At 37.3% G+C, this 23,468-nt stretch overlaps 1 protein-coding gene across 2 annotated transcripts in view; it reads right to left on the reverse strand.

Annotated features, from left to right (window-relative positions):
• Positions 1-1,274: 1,274 nt before the first annotated feature.
• Positions 1,275-23,468, reverse strand: part of ATP6V1H (ATPase H+ transporting V1 subunit H) — a 40,590-nt gene continuing 18,396 nt past the window's right edge. For both annotated transcript variants that reach the window (XM_080581169.1, XM_080581170.1), the window contains exons 9-14: positions 22,162-22,354; positions 18,873-19,051; positions 17,974-18,099; positions 16,404-16,505; positions 11,860-11,973; positions 1,275-2,117 (exon numbers count right to left, since the gene is read on the reverse strand). In XM_080581169.1, coding sequence (XP_080437295.1) covers positions 2,057-2,117; positions 11,860-11,973; positions 16,404-16,505; positions 17,974-18,099; positions 18,873-19,051; positions 22,162-22,354 — 775 coding nt within the window. In that variant the 3' untranslated portion in view covers positions 1,275-2,056. The remainder of the gene's footprint in view (positions 2,118-11,859; positions 11,974-16,403; positions 16,506-17,973; positions 18,100-18,872; positions 19,052-22,161; positions 22,355-23,468) is intronic.

Here is a 23,468-nt window from a genome sequence, read left to right on the forward strand (position 1 = left end):
TGTTTGAGGACAACCCCTGTAAGCAAAAGGTGTTCCACGTTACAAATTGCCTGGTTATTCCCACCTCTCAAAAAAAGAGTTGGGAGTGGTTGCCTTAAGTAGCATTCATTGTCTTTACTTCCTACCAAGCAGTTCTTCTCTATTCTCCTTAGACAACTCTTTAGAGAAGAAAACACCACAGACTTCTAGTTTTGCAGACATGGATGTACCTCCCCACCAATGCTCCATCACCCTGGGCCCAACATTATAGCTGTAACCATAAGACCAACCCTTTACAACACCTTCAATGTCAGTCTTGGGATACATTTATACCAACAAGCAGGGTGACCCAAGAGTCTCATTTGTAGAGCAGTGCCAATTGCCTTAAGCCAGTCTTCACTCCGCATGCATTTCAAAGGACTTTATTTCAAACAAATTCTTACCTGGTTCAGTGGACTGTATGCTTGCCAAGTAACCAAGGTACATGTGATGTGCATCCTAAAGCTGAATCAAAGAACCCCATTTGTGTACCAATGTGCGATGCAAATCCAAGTGTGAAATCAGGGAGGACCGATTTATTTCAAGACCACTCAACTGACTCAAGACACAAACGGCTGTGTCTGTATGCATCCTTACTCTTCCAACAGCTTCCCTGCTCACCAGCATCTCTCAATGCGGGAACATTCACCATCAAGGTAAGATCCACCTAGGTAAACCTCACACGTACAGAAATCAATTTAATTCCATTCAAGCCTTGTTATCCTATTCTCATGATAACAACCACAATATCAATGCCTACTTCATACATGCATAAGTAAGATGCATAAGTAAGCAGTCATTAATCTACATAATCCAATTTTAATCCAAGAAGTCATCACAAATTGTCATCCATCATCCCTCTCTCCCCCCTTTGCAACAGTGGTCAAACTTTAGTTACATACAATAAAAACCCAGACTGCAAAAGAAGTTTCCCCAGTTTGTTTTTTGCTTGACAAAATATCCTAAGCTTTCTTGGAGACTTGCACCACACATGAAATTAAGTCACATTCTCTCATCTCCTTCCCTTCTAAAAAGTGAATCACAATAACATGCTTGGTGTTGCAAATGCCTGTAGCCAAACTCATGTACATGCAACAAGGCTTTTCATATTTCAATCCTATATAATCCTCAATTCATTGATGCTTACATCATCTTTGCTATCAGGTGCTATAAAATACAGAAGAACTTGACAGCCAAACAACGTGAGTTAATGTAAATGGAATACAATGGATTTTAGAATGACACTAAAACCATGACATTTACAAGTATTTTTAATAATTAACAGAAACACTCCATCAACTTCTGAGTTCACCTATTACTGCACTTTTGTTATTAAAATGAAAAATCATTTGATCTTTGATCTGCAATTTTAACACTGCTATTATTCAGCTCCACTAAGAACCTTAAGTATCACTTCTCATTAGAGGAGTCTTCTCCCTGCCCTCCACCTTGCCCCCTTCTTGTTTTAAAATATCGTCTCAAAAGAGAGAAGTCTCCTACCCAAAATTGCCCCCCTACATTTCTTTTATTTACAGTATTAACATTGTTTTGAGAGTTGGTATATATTTCAGTACTGATAATCAACAGTTCTCAGGCATTCCCTACAGAACACCAAGTCAAAGCTTTATTAATTTCTCTGGAGATACACAAGTGGATTTATCTTTGCTTTTCCTGGAAAGTGACAAGACTGATAACCCACTAAGAGAACATTTTTTCTAGGTTGTGACATGGAATGAAAATCCTTTAGTAGCATTCTTTATTATTAGAATAAATACATAAAACAAATGCAATATATTAGCCACATTTTTTCAGATACATTCAGAATATAACAGGAAGAGATAATAGCCATATTTGTCAGAACTAGCTGAACAAATTTTTACTAAGCCAAAAAACACTGGAGGAAAGTTGGAAAGCTTATGCACTAGTAGCAGGCAAAGACCATGAGATTTGTTTCCTTGGACAATTAATTTAACAATTAATTTAAAAGACAAACATATTCTAGTTAGAAGCAGGAACTGCAATGCACTGATGGAAGTGTTTAGCTCCGTGCAGTCGCCGTTTGAGGTTGTTCTGATTGCAATTGCTTTCCAAGGTATTCCCTGAAATACAAAAAAAATAGATTGAGAAACATTATGGAGAACAGGGAGTTGGATGGTGGTGGGAATTACAAAGTAGAGAAAGTGGGAAAAGTTTTTACATTTTACATTTAGAGTTGCTCCTTCAAATAGGGTCTACTAATATCAGACAGTCACTGGAGCTACTATGACAGTATCTAAGCTTTAGGTATCCAACACCTAATCTTCTGAAAATACAGTATGAATTGAACATCAGCAAAACTCTGGAAAAAGAAAAAGCCCTCCCGTAACATTCACAAGTCCTGCCAACTGTTACAGAACACCCATGAAGCCTACAGATTTTTCTTGCTGAATATACATATTAGAGGCTGTGGCAAATTATTTAAAAAGGATCTCCTTCATGTGTTCACACAGCTGTTTTACAAGTAATACTTTGTCAGTTTAACCCATAAATTGTCAGTTTAACCCATACGCTAGCAAAGTCTTCCTGTAGCTAGAGAGACACTTAGGAAATTTAATTTCAAGTTGGAAGAAATAAAAGGTATTAAAGTCAACACTGCTGTATACCAACAGGTCCCTTAAAATTTTTTTGTTTGTTTGTTTTTGCCATTTGTTCTGAAGTCTATCTAGGCAGTTATTTTGTATCTGCCCTCTCAACAATTGAATAAACACCAAAGTTTCTTAGCATTTGCTCTAGCAACAATATTGAAATTCTATGGAAAAAATGCACAATTCTGAGTCTTCTCATCTTTCGCTGTCTCCAGTGAAAGCAGCTCAACACTTCACAGAAGCACAAGGAAGCTGAAACAGGTCTTTAACAGTAGGTGGGTTGAAATTCATTTTCTGTAAGAAGCATTAATAATTGCACCACTGTACCAGTTGAAAGAGAGGTCTCAAAGACCTGTGAAATCTAGGCATGTTTCCACTTGCCAATCGTACACTTTGAACCACCATTTTACACATTACACAGCTGTTTCAATCTATACAAGTTAAGCATTAGAAGCAAAGGCATGTTCAGAATCGAGTTTAGTAAGGAATTTACTCTGGAGAATGCACTGCTGCTTTAAAAAAATCCTTCTCCAAAAGAGAAAGATCAGTTCTTATTGCCCATTCCAAAAAACTGCGTTTCAGTTTAGCGTCTTGTTGATCTGCAATTCCCTATGCATAACAATTTCTATTGCAGAATAAAGTTTAGCACCACACCTGTATCACCCAACAGCATTTCTGTTTTAAAGCTAAAAACAGCTAGAAAAGCAAAATTCCTACAAAATACAATACTAGCTTCAAACTCTACAAGCAATGGTAGTAACAATTTGCATGCTGAGCCACACTTTATGATTGAGCACCTTACTCACAGCTTTATCAGGTGTTTCTGCAGGATTGCTGTATTTTAAGGCTAGCACTCAATAGAAATGATAATAATAAATGATATAATGATATTATCATATAAAAATGATATAATGAATGATTGTAATAAATAGGTTATCAACCTCAAAGCAGAGGCTCCTGATGGCAAAGGAGGAAATAAACTGCTCTCTTATGGTTTGGCAGAACCCAAAATCATACCACCAAAATAAGTTAAATTTGACAGCCATCCAAAACCACAGCCAGCAACTACGGAATGGTTTCCAAAATCATCAAATCTCCTTCTGCTCTTTCTTTCGTTCTTGCCTACATGCATGCACTAGTTCTACTATTTCTTCTCACATCCAAGCCTTGAAAGCAACTAATGCTTGCACGTAGATAGGTTTGCTTGAAGCACAACAAGCATGCCAAGTTATTTATTCTTAAAGCACATGTGAACCACTCTGAATGTGAATTTCCAAGGTAATTATTTAGAAGTAGGAAAATCAGTCAAGCTAACGATCCTTAACAGTACAGATTGCAAGGCTTACGCCAGTTCAGAAGCATACTCAAGACATAACAAAATCCAACCACAGTGCACTGTACTCAAGAGCCATTTTTGCTGAGAAGGCAGAGCAGGAGAATGTTTTATGAGCACTCAGTGACATATTCAACTTCCACCTGCTGTTGTTAGAAGTACCAGTTAATCTTCAGTTTATCATTTCCAAAATGTGTTTTACTGCTTAACCTAGGACCTTTCATCACCTCCCATACATCTTCCACTAAAACTCAAGCTTCAGCAGCCCCCGTTCTCCCTCCGTTAAAATACATACTGAAATACATGAAGATTTAAGTGCGTGCATATATATATATTTATTTATTTTACACATGGGTATTTCATCACATCATGAGATTAAGCATTACTATAAGCTTCAGTCTTCACACAAGCTGGGCACAAGTGTCCATCATTATGCTCTTACAGATCAAATATTTAAGATTTGACTTATCCTGCAATTATCCTCAGTTAAATTTTAAAATACAAAATGGGATTTTAGAGCTATTGTTCACACCACAGAATTAAAGTTACCTTTAAGAACGCAAGCCTTCCAAACACTGCACTGGAAGATCACGTAGGATGAAAGATGAATAGACCTTGTCACCAAGATAACAAATCACAAAATATTTAAAGAAGCATCTGACACAGATTAGGGGTGCACACTACAGTGGAAAGTAATGAGGAATTCAAGTGATTTTTGAAATAAGATATATACCCATGAATTGGACCACTTCTGCCTATCTTAAGCATACTGTTATTTCTTCCTTTCCCTCACAACTGCAGGAAAAGGCCAACTTCATTTATTTTTTTTTTAAAAGCATCACAGTCTTTTGCAAGCATATCAAGTTCCTAAGACGGTTATGCTCAGAAGTAAAAGTATGTGACAGATGAACATGGCAACTACTGGTACAGGTTTGTGCATGCCTGATCAGCTTGTTCTGTAGGCTAAGTACATCCTGCTAACATTTGACATAACCAACTTTGGGGACCTTCATACCCACAGTCTTGCATTGCTCAAATCTTACAAATTATTGTATGTTTCCCTTCTAATCAGGCCAAGCAGATCTTTCTTAAAGAATACATAGAGTGATATGTTGAAGACACACAAAATTCAAAGTACAAAGTTGTAGAAAAAGTAACACACTGTCAAAATACAGATCAGTCTACAAATTTTGCCAACAATTCTTCCCACTGGAGGGCTGCCTTTTGTCTCAAGGAAGCATTGCATTACAGGATAGAACACTACAAGCCAGTCAGAAATAGTAAACATTTTTCACAGTACACACATAGGCTGATTTTTCTTTTGAATCATTTAAGGAGATGAAGGGAAATGAAATTCTGCATCAGTAGTACTGAACACATTTACATATCATGCTTTATGCCTTAACTGCTGTCCAGAAAGTGAAGGAAATGAAAGAAAGCTCCTGTACACTTAACAGTGCTTCCTCAAGCACCTGGAAAATTCTGCCCTTTTCCACACAAAGCAGACTTACCAGTAAGCACATCACTTCAGTACACTCCCCACGCTGGGGCTGCCAAGTATCTACAGAGTTCACTTCTCATGTATTGAGGGTACCTTGCAGCAGTTCCTAGTAGCACTAACTCTGAATCAGCACTAGAAACCACCCAACACAGAACAAGCAGGCAATTCATCCTCCAGCCAGCATTAATAACCAAGATGTAAAATTAATTGAGCAAAAAGGCCCAAGCACCTCAGAGATTTAAATTTGCAAATTTAGCACTTTGGAACAAGTTCTACTCTTTTTCAGTTTTCCTCACACCGGAGCAGAAAGACCTTTATAAAGCACATGAAGCTAATCCAGACAAGCTTGTAGTTACAGATAACTGCATTCAAACATGAAACAATCAATTCAACTTACAAGAGCACAAAATGTTACCTCTGCACTGACGAAGCGTCTCAAAACATGCAAGTTAAATATATTACTTTGTTTAAATATATTACTTTGTAGTGACTCAAAAGTCCTCAATAACTTAACCAAAGCTCAGATCAACAGAACTTGAAACTCCACATTTGCCCCCCTATGAGAGGAGGTGTAAGTCATTTCCATTTGCATATTAATCCTTTAATTCATATTAGAGAACGAAGTCCTTCCACATTAACAATTTCCCCTTTTTCAGACCTTATTTTTAAACACAGGTTTTCTAGGGTATCCTAAATGCTTTTTCCAACATGGAAAGGAAAACAGGAGCATACAAGAATTTCTTGCATCTCAAATGCTTATTCTAATTTGTTTCTTAATTCAGTTATGCTCATTTAATTGGTTCTGTTTGCATACAAGAGACATGAACACACTGGAGCCAAGATACGCTTAAATGTTACAGCAATCGCAACAAATGCTGGAAGGTCACTTGGGAAAAGGCACAAGGAACTGATCCAACACGTAAACCAGCAAATTCACCAAGTATGGCGTAAGGAGATAACTGCAAACAGGCACAAGACCCTAACTGAAAATTTTATACTAATTCTCAGATTCAGCCAAGGACCATTGTCAACAACAAAATTTATGATAGGAAATTTTTAAGACACATGGACCAGATTTCTAGAGGTCATGTGCTAAAAGGAACAAGCTTTGCAGTTTCAGTAGTATTCCTTCTAGGGTTATATTCCAATTTCCAGTTCAGTTAGTCCATCTTTAAAGGAACACTAATCAGAAGAGAAACTATCAGAAAATTACTTCTTTGGTGACATTCTTCCCTATTATTCACCACAGCACATGAAAATTATTTCTTTGAAAAATAAAAAGCAAACTGAGCAGGATAGTCGATATTTGCAAAATATTTGTTCCACATCAATAGAAAGTCTAGAAATATCAAAGTGTTTTATAAATGATGCGAATCTCATGAGAGGAAACAATCATAAACTGCAAGACCCTGGAGAACATATGCACAATACAAACCACAGTCCCTAACTATACTGAATGAACCTTTACAAAGACATTTACATCCAAATGAAAAGATGGAGCACTCATGCTAAATATCAAGTATGCCTATATTTAATTGGATTTTTGCCTAATTTGTCTCATTCTACCTAGCAACCACACTCTTCAAAAAAATTTTTTTTTATGAGAGAATCTTCTCAGTAATATTTAACTAGCTGAAAAGTTTGAGAAGAAATAACACTGACAATGAAGGCCAAAGAGGATAAATATAACCTTTTGGATTGAAGTCTACTGTGTTAAGCATTATATGTCTGAGTGCTTGGAGAAACAAGAAGGGTCAAACTTCATGGCTGCCAGTTAACTATCATTACATGCTGCACTTCTTGCTACCAGGAGCAAGTAAGGTACAGAAGCTATCTCAGGGGTTACATTGGCTTGGGAGAACAAAATTTATACCTAAGAAAAGAATAATGACATGCTGCGTGTTCAGTGCTAGCTCTAGAACAACACCTTCTAAATATAGCATACTGCAAATTCTAGGCAGTTTCAGATTTTTTATTACTGTCTCTCCGCATACCTAGTCATTTTAAAAGATGAGAAGCAAGTAATTTTGTCTGGGATGTGCACTCTGAAAATAGCACATGAATCTGTTGCATATTCAAAACTTACCTGAATGTGTTGCTTCCTTCATTATGCCATTTGTTAATTTTATTTCCAATACCATACTTGATTGTGCACCATTGACACATCCTAACTCCCATTGTTCAGCATCCTCTGTCCTCATACTCTGCACATTGATGCCTATTCACTGAATCACATTTTATTTGAAAAGCCTATTCATTTGAAAGAGGTTTCTAGCTCAGAGCCCACGCAGGTAAAAGGTCCCTGGGTAGACCAGGCATCACACCTGAGCCCAGAGGTAAGAGATGCAATCACTCACTAACAGCAGCTCGCTACTAAGGCATGAGTAGAAAGATGCAGCACAGTTCAGTACTTTTTTTCAACAGGAGCTATTGCCAAAGATGCTACCAGTTCAGCCATTACCTTGACTCAGCCACAGGAAAAACAAGCTTGCAGCCAGATTCACCGTGATTTCAGCTCTTGCATGAAAACTGAAGAAAGTTTCGCCTACAGAGGATAAGCTACCACATTTTACTTCACACTTGCATGAACAAAGAGCACAAGTGGCACATCTCAGCTGACAACAGGCCAGTTACTCCCTTGCCATAAAAAGTACACCCATGTAACCTCCACTTGTCAGCCCTCCACCCTCCCTCCTACAGCAGCAGAGCACTCGACTTAGCACACAATCTGTACAGTTGGGAAAATAAATCATCTAGGTTGGAAGAGACCTTCAGGATCATCGAGTTCGACTGTTAAAGTGTTATGCCGTGAGGGACACATGTAAGTCCTGTCACTTTAGAACTTAATTTGATTTTTTTTTATTCTGCATCATGAAAACATCACTCCAGCAATAGGTTCCCCAAACCAGTACCTATTACTAGAATGGTCAAGTTGGATGGTCAAGTTGGATGGTCAAGTTGGATGGTCAAGTTGGATGGTCAAGTTGGATGGTCAAGTTGGCCATTGCTTCTGAACACCATCAAAAACAAAGACGCTTCTCACGCACAGAGAAGGCATAAATTGAACAGGACAGTAGAAAAACCCACACCATAACTTCCATTCCAAACTCCCTCATCTGCCGGTAACAGGCTTTTATCATCAGCAGTGCCAGGACTAAACACACAGGTAAGTGAAATTAAAGCACAGAATAAGTCACCATTTAAAGATATTGAGCAATGCTAATGATACCTTCACTACCTGTTTCATCAAATGCATGACCATTTAACATGCAAATGTAACCAGAATATTTCACCTGAATTTACCTCATCAGAAAAACTGACAGCAGTTGCTGCCTCTGCCAAGGAAGTTTTGCCATTAAACAGAATGCCTGACAGTCTGATTTCTTCTCCATTTATCCCTGACTTAAAATCCCCTAAGGAAAAGCCAGCTGAGCAGCCTGTAATGAACTATTCAAATTACTTAGAAGTTAATTGTCTTCAAGTTGAGTTATTAGCAGCCTAATGATACAGCTGTGTTCTAAGCAGAATGCCTCTTCAGCTGCTTCATGACACTCTCCACTCAGGTACTAGAAGTTTTCAAGGCCTGGTGCAAGCCTTTATTTTCTTGTCCTTCTCCATTAGGCTCCAGATCTAGGAAGAATCACACCGCTTCTGTCATGCATGCATCACAAATAGTAATGCAGGGTTGTATCACACAAATTAAATTCAAGGAAAAATAATTGCCTCAAGAGAAATAACTGGAACTCCAAAAGACATAGAAGCAAGTGAAAAAATGCTTATTGTTTCCCCAACTCTGAAGAGCAAGGTAAGCAAAACTTTGGCAATGCCAATTAATCCATATTATGACAAAACAAAGCTAAACAAGTCTAAACAAGTAGGCACTTGAACTGCACTACGAAGCAATTAAAGACTCAAGAACTGAGTTAAGTTCTCTCTCCTCCCCAAATAAGCTACGAAACTGAAGAGCTCCCGATTCATATCAAAACCCAAACCTATACCAAGACAAATTTATCTTCCTACGTACAAACAATGCGTCACTTCTCTAACATAAGCTATCCAATATCATTGCCAAAGTGTTCTCCTTGTAATGGATGAGCCAAGGACAAATCACTCCCAGAGACTCCTTCCAATAAGCATTAAAAAAATTCCCTTGAGAGATGACAATACAAATCTGAAAATGGTGCTAACAAATTTTCTGTTGACACCTCTGGAGATCTGAAATGAGATTTAACTGCAATCCCTCATTCTCAAGTCTAAAGGTTCACAAGCTGGGAAAGAAAAGCAAGGGGTGAAGTGTTCACGCGATAAAAAGAGCCAAGACTAATCCAGAATAGCAGATTTTATATATTTAAAATTAGTACTCAAGTTGAAAATGAGAAAAGCCAGGCTAGGCATCCAGGAAAACTTCCATTGCCAATGAGGTACACGCTGGAGAAAGACCAAAGATTAACATTTTTATTACCAGATTTGTCAAGGCATCAGAACACATGGCAAGACCGACCTTTCCTCCCGTAGAAGACAAATTCAGTAACTAGCCCTTCCATGTTGTGATCTCTATTTAGCAATATAGAATTTATGATACTAAGCATGTTTCAAATATATCAAAACAGCATAAAGTAAGAAAAAAAATACTGCTAAACACAGCCAAGCAGGGTGGAGTGCAATTCACAGCACTGCACTCAGATTAGGTTGCACATCACCACACCTCATCTCCATCTCCACACACTTGGAAATTGAATGTTATTTACCAAAGTTGTCCTTACAGGCAGAGGACATTCACTCTGGATTTGTTGTAGTACATAATTTAAACATTTAAGTGTTTCTCTGTTTTAGGAGGCTGCCCATAGTATGAAAGGAAGAAGCAGGACAACATGAGTTTTATAATACGCATGTGAGTTAGAAAACCAAATACTTCAAAAAGAAAGGGAAGAAACTAGCACTGTTTAATGAAGATACTTTGCAGGGAAAGGGGTCAGGAGGCTTCTGTCACCCTTGATAGCCTGTCTTCTACAGAAAGTAGGTCACAAAGAACCTTACAGAACATACTTGGGAAAATTCCTTCCCCTTACCACTTTCACACTCTTATCACTAATCAGCATTTAAAAAAAACACACAAGAACACCCAATAGAATTTATAGGTGATTCCAAGAACCAGTCTTTTAGAAATAAAATGGTTAAGGTCAAAATTAAAATAGTTGTTTGTCTTCACATCTGTGTTCTGACGTACTCAGATACACTGCTGCATTTTATCCTTCTATAAGGTAACGCCAGATTGGAAATATGAGCTTTGGTTAAATATTAAGTAATAATCAGATTAAGAAATCCTAATCAGTATTTTTAACTCTCCATGCTTTATGTTTAGCATAACTTCAACATAACCTGCCATGCTGATTAGGTATGCAATCACTGAAGTGTTCCAGAAAGTCAGCTCTTCAGCACAGAACAGGACCTTTATAGGTGAGGCACTGGAGAGGCGGTGTGACGCACCAGCAAGTTCTGTGGCAGAACACTCCAAGACTTGAAGATTTTTGGAGCTTTATTAGGGAACTAGTTGACAAGCAATGAAATGGAAAGCCTCACTTCAAATGCTATTCTAGACAAACGATGGAAGAGAATCTGGTGAGTGGTTTTCAACTTCAACTAACCAGCCAGCCCAAAAGCCTTTGTACTCCGTGGGCTCAAGAAAAACTGCACTTACATCCCTTAAAATGGAAACAGAAAAATACCAGTGTAAAGAGACGGAAGAGATCACAGCAAAGAACAACAGTGCAAGAGAACAGTCAAGCATCCACTTTACAAAAACAACTGTTACTTAAATATTTGAAGTACCAATTCTTACAACTACATCAGCCAAGACTAGTAAGGTTTTCAGGATGCCTATGGACATTCTTACCATTTTTAAGACTTTATAGTTTTGCAAGCCTGAATTGCAGCTCATATTAAGCATTAAGTAGTTCAACTAAGTCCAGAAATTCACTGAACCGAATTACTTATTACTTCGGTCCCATAAGGTCAAGTTACTACATTCAACAGCAATAAAAACATACAGAGAATGCAGCTAAGATCCTACACATCAGCATCGTAGACAAGTCCAGCTCCTGGCTCCACACAGGACCACCCAAAAAGTCAAACCAGATGTCAGAGAGTGTTGTCTAAATGCTTCCTGAACTTCAGGCTCGGTGCCGTGACCACTTCCTTGGCCTGTTCCTTCTTGGTGAAGAACCTTTTCTGAACTATCCACATTACTCTATTGTTTAACAAGTGCAGTTTCACCATATTAAAGTGTTATTCTCACCCACCACCCTTAAAGAAATTGGTTTTGATTTCTCTTTATAGCCCAACATCTCTTACTGTTAGCAGTATATTAAACAAGCCTCACATACCAGTTGTGAACCATCAGCTTCTGCACAGCCAGCAGTGCATTGTAACGAACTTGTTGGTCCTCATGGTGCATATGGTTCATTACTAGCTGTTTACCACCAAGTTGTTCAATCACTCTGAAAGACAGAAGAACAGGTTTTTTCACATTACTTAGCTCCTGGGTAGCTCTCCCATCCAACCATTTCATGTTCAGGGCATTAGAAGTTAAAGTAACACAGTATTCTAATTATTTTATTAGAAGTATTTATTTCCTAACATATACATCCTATTTGACATGTTACCAATGCAGAACTCTCATACTACCTACTGAAATTATATTTTTTGGACAATCCACAACATCAGAACAAAGGTTTGCTACCACTACCATAAATTTTGGAATAAAACATCCATCCAGCAGGAAGCCCTCTTCACAGGAAGGGTCATTTACTTTACCCAGCTTGCTAAAGAATTCAATATTGCCTTGAGAAGGTTGGCAGGGTACAGCACTATCAAGTATTATTTAGGGGGAGGTAGCACCCTCTATTAATTGATGATATCCAGGTGACCCTTTTTTTTTTTTTTCAATAATGAGTGTCTAATCCAGTCCAGCACTGCTTACTGTGCTAGGTATATCAATACCTAAAGATCAAGCCTAATCTTCATGGCATTTATCGACAAACTGGTACTGCTCACAGGGCTTTTTGCCACACAAACTGTACTATATTGAGCCACAGTTATTTTGTGTAAGATGCTGAACTGGCTGCTAACAATTACAATTTCCAAGAAAAAAATAGTTAAAGCTGCATCTCTTACCACAGATTTCATAGTGCTCAGCCAGACCTTAATATCTACACCAAATCCCATACCAAAAGCTGATGAGGCCTTGTATCATATCATGAATAAATTGCTTCATAAATAAATTAGACAGCAACATACATACACCTAGAAAAGGCTGCATCCAGATGATATTACATGCAGCATTCTAGTCTGTCATAATAGCTTGGAGAAAATTTGCAAGGAATGTGTAAACTGATTACTCACCAAGTTGCACAGTGTTGTAGGTTGTTTTTTTTTTTTCAGATTGGTTCTCTTACACATCACTAAGTAGTTAAACATAATTCCATTAAGTGGCTATCAATAACATTACTCAACGCTACCCTGATATTCTAATCTTGCATTAGCTCTGTTTGTTTTTTTTTGTATGGCCAAATTAATGCATTACTACTGCACAACACACCGTGTTTTTGTAAACTGCAAAGCAGTATAAAGACAAAACAGAGATGAAAAAATCCTTATTTCATCACTCACACAAAAACTATCCGAGAAACCCCAGGGAATATTATTTCCCAACAGCATTAAAACACATGGATGTTTCATACAAAAGGCGCAGATTCAGAAAAGTGCAGTTGCTTTAAGCCAGAAAATCCTCACCAAGAATTCTCTAAGTTATTAGTAACAAGATGAATTCATCAAACCTGTATTCCTGACTTCGGATTTCTCATATTTCTGTCAAGTTAAGTCTAAAACCACTGCACACAAATACAAGCCTATGAAACGTAATCAAGACCCTTTTCCCCATTACAGGACTGATTTAAACACTTAATTTTCAGGAAGTTAAAGGAGGTAAAAGGGGCAAGAAACTCAAAGCCTTCCTTTTGCAAGGAGCATGCAAGAATCAAATGAAAAGATAAAAACCTATGATCAAATGGAAGTATTTTAGATGACAGGACAACCACTGACATTATGGCTGAGAATACGAAGAGCCCAAGAATGGTGTTACTGCCCTTGCACAACACTTCCTAATTGTACAAATCGCTTCCCAGCTACATGTTTTAGTCTGAAAGGTAAGCAACTAATGAGGAAGGTTCACAGTAAAGCTTATTGCTTCAAGTTCCTAACCTGCTCAACACGCTATTTTTAAGTTGTTTTCCCTCCCCTCAACTTCTAGCCATTTTAAAGTAAAATAGAGCTCAATTGGCCAGTTACAATCTTGGTACATCTTCTGCAGAGACTCTTCCCAATAACAACAGTGCACTACAACAAGATGGGGGCAATTTAAACAAGTTTTATGTTTTAAGTTTTAAAGAGGAGGAAAAAAAATAAATGAGAACAGATTAGACTGTTAAAGCAAAATATATTAATATGAAATCTACAATGTATATCTAAAAACAGACTAAAGTGAAAAAGGGAAAAGCAACCAACCTGTCTCTGAACCACGAGACAAAGAAGGGAAAAGCTTGAGGTGTCAATTTCTTGGATATTAGAGGCAATTTCAGAGGTGGGGTGACTGTAAACAACATTACACAGTGATAACTCCTGAGCCATATGCAAACTGTAGTGGAGGCTGATGTTTAATCTGTGCTTATTTTAATGACAGCAAACATCACATACTTATTTCTGCTGTTATATTCTCAGCAAACACATACTACTGACTCTTATTAGAAGCCCCCAGTGGTACAGCCTTAAGAGTCTGCACTATGATGAAGAATATTAAAGGCAAGTTAAAATCATGTAAGCTGACATCATTAGAGAACAGTCAAACAAAAATGTAGCATTTGACTTAAAAAATATTTTCTATTGTCAGACAGAGGAAGGTCGGTGACCTTTTAACTCCTGAGTCTCTGCCGCATGCAGCTGGTAAACTCAAAAAGTTTCAGGATTTAATCATCCACTTCAACCTTCAAAGGCTTAAAGAGGATCCATTTAAGAGATAAGGTTAAACACTTAGAAGAAAAATTTATTTAAGACGTTTGAATTCTCTCTTCTAAACCATTGACGAGCATCCATTCTCCCAGTGAGTCACACAATGAAAGTGTGAAATGCCAACCAAGCACGGGAGCAGTAAATAGCTATATACCAAATACCACGACGCTAAGAAACGGACTTCTCAATGAGAACTGACACACAGTCCTTTGGTATTTTAAGCTTTTAGCCCTAAAATTGTTTAACGTGAACTCGTTGGATTACAATGAAATTCCTTAAAAGAAACAGGCATTTTAGTTTGTCCTTCAGAACACAAACCTAAATAATCTAGGTCTGTATGTAGAAGACAATTGAAGTATAACGTGATAAAAGAATGTGGATTAGAATGGTATTGAGGACACTTGTCATTTGCCAGTGATCACTCCTTTTGAAGAAGGATACGCTTCTGGATAGGTTTACCAGCCCAGGAGGAAGGTACTATAGCAGCTGAGCAGAGCTGAGGTCCCACCAGGAGTACGTTTTCCCAACCAGAAGCAGAGATACAGGTTCTGTTCGTCCACTCATTTGACTTCACAGCTTCAGTCCAGCAACTGCACGGCTGTACTAGACCAAGCATTATACTACACTTGAATATGCATGCAAGCTGCTTAAGGATTATGCAGCTATCTAATAAAATTGTTTCAGACAGGGCAGCTTGAAACAGGAATATTCAGTACTAATCCTTCAGCTTTGCCTCCTTGCAGGCAGCAGTGTTTCCACCTTAGAAGATATATTGCCTCCACTCCAACACCACTTGTCATAAATCTCTTTTGGAAGACACAGGAGCTAATCAGCAAATACACAGCACTTCTCAGTCTAAGTGGAATACTGAACACCTGATTTTTCTTAGTAGACACAGTTAGTTTGTTCCAATTATCTAAAAATACCTTCAGTTCAAGTTGCTTATACAAAGTCTGTGAGTCTTTGAGCAAGTCTTTCAAGCATATGGCATCAAGTTGCAGTCTGGTCTTCATGATTCTGCTAATGTCAAGATAGCAGTCTACACAAGAAATGTTCATGCCGTTTCCAACATGCCTAGAAAACCATGCCATCTTCCCTGTTAAATCCTATGCAGAAAGCAAAACCTGACAGCTTCATTGCTACAGAAATTAAGTCACACGTCCCCTTGGTGACTGATGAGCATGATTTCTACAAAACTGAAAGGTCACTTTCTGCTTCAGTAGTCTCTTTTCTTTAGAGATGCAATTATTCAGCAAGTAATTTCTTTGCTCACAGAGTTTTAAAATAAAGCAAAGCATATATAGTAGTGTCTGTATATTTTGACTAGAATTCAGGTTTAAATACATCAACATTTTCAACTAAAATTTTTATTTGTATAGGCAAACGAAGACACGGTAAAAATAACATGACAACTGAGTCTGTGCTAACCCCACTGAAGTTACAATGCCAGTTGTTTGTGACAAAAATCTTTTTGATGGTTTTAAGTCACAAAATAGACTTAATCCTTGTGGAAATAACCCATCATTATTCTAAGTGCAATATTTACAGTCCAACAGTTACTGAGGGCAAAAAAACTATGATGATTAAATAGCTATTCTAATTTCTTCCCATGCACATCTGCTGCTTTAGTCTGAAAAACTTATTCAAGACTGCTTTAGACATAGGAAAACACAAACTAGGTCTTCGATTTCATATATTTTAGAATCCCTTAGCAGTGGAGGGAACCTATCTGTAACACCTTCCCAATGAATTACACTTAAGTCATCACCTGCAAACCCTATGTAGCATATTTTAATATAAATTAGAAAAAAATCAGGTAAAGTATATAGTAGCCAAATGTTAAGCATATTAGCATTTTTCTTACCGTTTCCCACGGGGATAGTGTCGCACATATTCCCCCACATCATGAGCAGCTACAGCCAGCACTTGTGGATCATCAGAAACCTCTAGAAGTTTTGTCAGGATTCTAGGAAACAAACAAGTCCCAGTTTGTTTTGATTTTTTGTGGCTTCCCTCCTCCCCCCACAAACTGATAAAATAATAAAGCTGGCAAACAAAAATGACGCTACTAGTCGCACAAACAGTAAAGCAGAACTTTCTTCAAATATGTAGTTGCATTTAAAACAATAGAGACCTGGCCTTCATTAACAGAATTATTAAAAGCATTTACTAAATTTCAAAAAGTCCAGCATCACTTGCTTAAGAAGTCAGTCATGGTGGAAGGCAAAAAGAACAGTAAGGTCAACAGTAAGTTTATTAGAGTTAGAAAAAGAGTAAGATGGCAGGTAAGGGAAAATAAAATGATGGTGCTTGTAGTAAAAAGAGGATTGTTTGCCTTACAACATGAGAGATTCTTCAATACAAGAATCTCTCCACATTTCTTATGTTATTGTTTGTTTTTGCTGTTAAGTTTTCTTTTTTTTTTTTAATTGTAGATCACTGTCTTTATGTTAGCACAAGCACAATACATCTAACTAAACCACCCCAAAATCTGGAGAGAAGAACAGAGAAGTATTGCAGTTACTACAGGAAATACCAAGTCTCAGCATTATATACATGTTGCAGTTGGCAGCAGCTAAATTTTTTGTCTGTAATACTAAATATCTAAGAAAGTGCCTTCAAAGTAACTTATCAGACTGGGCTTGATGAAGTCTCAGTGCAAACTGAAATGCACCCGAAGTTCAAGCTCAGTATGTTCACTATCTGCCAACATCACGTATATTTCACTTGACCTCCTGCTTGCTGTTAGGTCTTGCACTTAGTGAATACCAGAGAGATCACCACATACTATCAGTTGATGACAACGTAGAGAACTAACACCTCTCACAGCAGATTAAAACCCAGACATCTTTTGAGTGCATACTTCCTGAAGTCAGCAAATAAGTCCTTGACCCCAATAAGAACAATAAACTTAAGCTTCAGCTTCACTTCATCTAACAAACTTACACCAAACTTTGTCCCAAGTAAAAACAGACTGGATATATCTCAGTAACTTTATTTTTCCATGAAATAATACCACTTTCAACCCCCAACTACTTAAGAAAAAAGCTCGTTGCTCAGAACAATGACAAGACAACACAAAATTACAATAAACGTAATTAAAAAAGGTTTTTACCATATGTCAATTAGTATAGATGTTTTTCAAATGAAAGCAATAAAAGATTCAACTGTACACATCTGCAGCTAGATTAAGCTAGAGATATTCCCCCTATCATCAATACATTTTGACCAGTAAAAGCAAATAAACAATTCAGCTTTTGAAAAAGAAAGTAAAAAATAAAGAAGTACTTAGTAAAGACCATCCATTCTAACAACAGCAAGATGATCTGACTTGCTGTCATTCTACATGTTCACGTTGAAATAAAGTATTAAATACAGGCTCACTTCAATACTGAAAATATTAAAGAATTCTGATGCAAGGCTTGAAAACCTACTTGAGTAGTTCATAGTTCTTCTCATTTAATCTTACAGCGTTCTCCCGCCAAAACTTCTCAGACTTGTGTACAGGACTCCACTCCAGCCTTCCCGACTTGAGCTCGGAACTGTACTCATCGAAGGAGCTACAGAACAAGAGACCTGGATGAAATACTGGCTCTGTTTCCACGAATGGAGTCTGAACCATACGCCAAAGCCTGTGCCTAGCAAGACAGAGTTGGAGCACCATTTGTTATGATACATTTAACACAACTGGAAGACTGCTCTCAGCAGCACATGAGAACTGCTCTTTGTCTCAGAGTTCAGCTGAAAAATACAAAAAGCCATGAAAGGTAAGAGAGAAATATCTTCAAAACATAATCCCTCCATCCACTCCAAAACAGGTATCCTGAAGGGAAAAAAAACATACAACCCTGTGTGTTTTCGGGAATTTGTCAGCTGTTTTGCATGGTTTCTAGGTTTTAACTTCCCTAATCAAGGATCCTGGTGCCTGTCTTTCATAGAATCAAACTTCTGATGGCAACTACAATGCAGTTCAGTTTACGCACAAAAGCGAGAACTAGGTGAGCACTAGCAAAAACTTGAGTTAACCTGGACAGCAAGATGTATGCTAATTAGTCTTTAGGTTAGACTTGAACTCCTATAAACTCTCTTCTGAAGTTGTTTTCACATATCAGTTATGAAGATAATATATCCAGAAGTGAAGATTTATTTTCTATTCAGCCAGCATATATTCACTTTGAATAGGAAACTTTTATATATAACCAGCATCTCTGTACATTCTGTATCAGCTATCATTTAAGTATCATAATTCCATATATTATACAGCTTTAGAGAAAAAAGTTTTACCAACATCCATGTAATTACACTTTTTGAGAAGTTCATACTTAAAACATACCTAAGGTCTTGCACACTCTCACCGAGCTTGTCCAGTAGAAACTTGATATCTTCACTTATGTCTTCGTCATCGTATTTCTGCTGATCCAAATTCTCTAGCTGCTTTAAGACTTTACACTGAATCATCGCAAGAGCATACTCTTGGCGAGTTTCTCTCTCAGTCGATTTCTCTAGCAAATTCTAGGAAAATAAAAGGTTGTTTTTTGTTTTTAAGGACAGACTGTTTTGACAGACTAGTATCATTGAAAAATTCTTATTGGAACAATTTATTAAAATAAGTGACCATTAGGCAGAATTGAGCCATTCCTGAAATAATGTCTCCAAAGAAGTATGACTTGACCAAACAATAGCTACTTTACACCTACATTTAGCGGTGTCAACTGCCATGGGCTGACCTTGCTACAGAGGAGGAGTACTCATGTGTGTCACTGTGGCAGACCAAGAAGAATTTCAAACAAAAAGACTGGGCTCCAGCTTGCAAGGTAAATGTAATGCAATCATGCAAGACGAAAAGCACAAGTACCACTGCATTCAAGCTTGGGTCACTCAGACCCTTTTCCTCCTAGATAGTATGCTACCTTAAATATAAGAAAGTTTTAATTCCCCTGTTTTTATCATTTTCCATGTTAAGTAGGGCTGACTAGAAAGACTATTCAAAGAAAAAAGGCACACTTAAGTACCCCAAGTCCCAGAGCCTCTGCCATAAACAATTGATTTTATCTAGAATTATAATTTTAGCTTTTCATGCAACACCAGTACAGAGCAGGAAAGCCTTTAAAAAAAAGGAGTCATCTTTCTATCTAAAAAGCTAGCATCTGGATTAGATCAGCTTCTTTTGATATTGGGAACATTCTGACTAAGAATTTTTATTCAAAGAGATGCCTATTGGTAAGACTGGAATTAGAAGCACAGAATGTAATAGTCAAGTTCCACTGTCATTTATTCATTACATTTCTACTCAATCAGCTTCAAATTACATTGTTCAGAGCTACCTACATTTTCTAATAAAAGATAAATTCCATGTAAAAGATGCTGTCCTTAGCAGACAGAACATGTGTCCATATAAATAAGCTGTAACACCTACCAGAAATAAGCTATACAATCACACAGAAGGAATTAGACTGCATCAGTCTTGTTATATCACAGAACCCCTATACTTAAGTTATTAGTAAGGTAGAACACTGCAAAGAACTACTAAAATTTGCCTATTGAAAGTAAGTCATATTACTGCTTTTAAAGTTAATTGTATGTGGCCATTAATGTGTGGAAAAAGATCCATTCTATTTCAGCAGGAGAAGGTAATTTACACAAAGTAATGCTAAATTACCTACTTTGAGTTGTAAATGCTAACAAAAGAACAAATCATGGATCTTGAACTTAAAATTTGTCTTTTAAGGAGCAGGTATATAAAGTTTTCAAAGAGATATATAGACAGCTACTCCAAATACTATTACATAACTCATACCAAAGAGAGGTATTCAAGCTTTTTATAGTGAAATTGAAAGGATGTATTAGGAAAATACAAACATATGACTAAGTAGAATGGATCACTGAACTATTCACTGATAAGTTTTACAGTACAAAATGAGTCACAGCTACAAGAGGGGCATAAAATGCAATGAAATCAAAGAAATGGAAAAATGAGGGAAACATTTTAATAGGTAAATAGAGAAAGTAATTGATATAACATAAACAGTTGTTTTACAGAAAAAAACAATTACATACTTCATATAACTAACTAACCAAAGAAGTAAACCAGAACAAATGAGAAGTCAGACAGTAAAGGAAATATATGCAAGTCATTAAGCCTCATGCCATGCCTTCAGTGAAGTACAGCCAGAAGGCATGATTTGGAGAATTATCAAGCCTACTTGTTTACACAGATCACACCCATGACCCCCAAAACTAATACTGCAACCTGTCACACAGAAAAAGGTTTATTTTGCCTCCACTACCTATTTTAACTTTGCTTCAGAATTCACAGCTCTGATGTCCAATTTCTAATCTATATTTCCTGGCTGCCAGTTTAAAACCTCATTCTCATGCCACTACTTATCTTCAATGTTGGGAAAAAGAAAACAGCCAAGTTTCCCTGAAGCCCGTAACAGAACCATCTTATTCTTCCTCAGCCTTTATTTATTAAAAAAGCTTGTCTTGATTTTTGTCTTGCAAAGATACACTAACCCTAAAAACTAGAAGTTTTTTTCTCCTGTTTACGACTTCAAGAATTGGAAGAAGTTGAAAATGAGCTGCTGAGCCCCTCAGCATTTTTTTTTTTTTTTTTTTTTTAAGTTGCCTTGCTGTAGCTCCCTGCTTAATCCTAGCATCAAGGCCCTAAAGCACACTAGAACATCTGAAGAGATGAATACAGTAAGAATAGTCCTACTGGATACTTCACATCACTGACCTCCTTTAATAGGATAAAAATCATGTTCTTATAATCTGCCTTATCCAGTTTTTCAAAGTGACAGATGCTTTTGGTTAGACAGACCATTTAAGTCACAGATTAAGCACCTTCACACTGCTAGTTACAGCTGATCAGCAAGTCAGTAAACAACAACTGCCCTCTCCACATCCAAATCTGCCTTCAACACCTACTACTAGAACACAATTACCACCCAGGAAAATAAACGTCTCCTTCTCAGGACGCAAGAATTAAAAGTCATAGTAGCCTCGTATCACATACAAGACACTTGAGGAGCATGCACATTCAGAGATAACACTCATGAACACAAGCCTGCACTCTCACAATGAAAACATCAAGCATTGGTGCTTAGTTATTCCAAGTTATCTTAAACAGGCCCTGAAATTTTAGGTAACATAGGCACCGTGAGTAAGCTATATCCTCATATTCATCTTGACAGAATGACCAAGACAAGATTTTTGGACTAGGAGATAAAATTCAATTAAGTCAGACAAAGAGATACCTGATTATAATGTATTTTATTTTTAATATTTTGGTTGCTTCATAAGGCAAAAGTGTATCAGGTATCAGCAAATTCCAGCCTTTTAGACTAGGACCAGTAGAAAAAAAAACATCTTGAACTAAAGTAGCCTGCACTACATTTTTTTGTTTTTAATCAATTTCATTTTAAGAAACTGAATAGTAGACATTACTTGTAAAAACATGCCTGTTACCTGTGGCAAAACTCAGCTCACAAAAAAAGAGGGACAATTAAGCTTTCATTCCAGGATACCTAATGCCTAACGGAAACAGCTGTGCACCAGCAGCATCTAACATCTGCTCACCTGAGAGAAGAACAGTGAGACTGCAGTCAAATGACACTTACCCGAAATGCTGCAAGGATGATTCTAGTCACTTTCTCTTTGACTGACTCCTGAAGAATATCCGACAGCACTGGAACAATATTATACCGACGGAGATATTCACACATTTGAGGGCTGAATGCCAACAGCCACACGCAGAAAATCATCTGATACTGGAGCTGGAACCCACATTTGTTGCTTAAGACTCCCATGATACTGAAAAAGTAACAAAAGTATAATCTGATTTTTAATTAACTGCATACATTGTATTGTTCTGCACAGAAACATGAAAATAAATGTCTAACAGGAACTTATTGGAAAGAGCTACTGAGATGAGTATGCAACCCACTTCACAGTATCCTGCACCAGTATTTATCATTGCACAAGCAGCTTGTTCAGAAAGCCATCTTTTAAAAATAAATATATTTCCTCCTCAGCCATGCGGCCACAAAGAAGCTTTTCCAATTTGAACTACTGTGGTACTGTATCCACCTTCAAGTTTACTGAGATTCTTTTTCCAGTGGCAAGTTTAGAACATCATATGTCATTCCAATAGAAACACAGGTGTTTTTCAGTTAGGAAATGAGAATAGAAAGGCAGAACAAAAATCTACAAGGATTGAATTTGTTCCTGTAGTTCTACTTCTCCATGTAATGTCTGAATTGTAAGTAATCACTAGTTAACATGTGGGTTTTCAGAAAAAAGTCTATAGGTGTAACACATCTTGGACAGGACACATGTACAGAGAACAATCAGAGAAGAAATGATATCACAAGACCTCTAAGAAAGAGTTATACAGGTTCGTTCAGCTGAACTTTTGAAAATTTAAGAAGCAATTTACAAGTGCATTCCAAATAAAAGCTAACACAATTAAAAATTACTTTCAAAACGTATCAAAAGTGAAATAAACAAGTTTGAAATGTAGACTTACTGCAACACTTCAATAGTTTATTGTATCAGCTTGCTTAGTGAAAAAATTTGTTTCAGTAGCATCATCTTGACACACATAAGCATCTTCTGACCTTTCATTTTAAAATTAGGATAGTTCAGTTGAAAGGGACCTACAAAAATCATCTAGTTCGTCTGCCTGACCTCTTCAGACATAACCTAAAGTTAAAACATATCATTAAGGGCATTAACCAAATGCCTCTCGAACACTGACAGGCATGAGGCATCCACCTCCTCACTAGGAAGCCCATTCCAGTGTTTGACCACCCTCACGGTAAAGACATTTTTTCTAACATCCACTCGGACCCTCCCCTGGCACAGCTCTGTGCCGTTCCCACACATCCTGTCGTCAGTTCCCAGGGAGCAGAGGCCGGCACCTCCC

This window comes from Anser brachyrhynchus (assembly GCF_964034855.1).
Source record: "Anser brachyrhynchus genome assembly, chromosome: 2".
NCBI classification, from domain to species: domain Eukaryota; kingdom Metazoa; phylum Chordata; class Aves; order Anseriformes; family Anatidae; genus Anser; species Anser brachyrhynchus.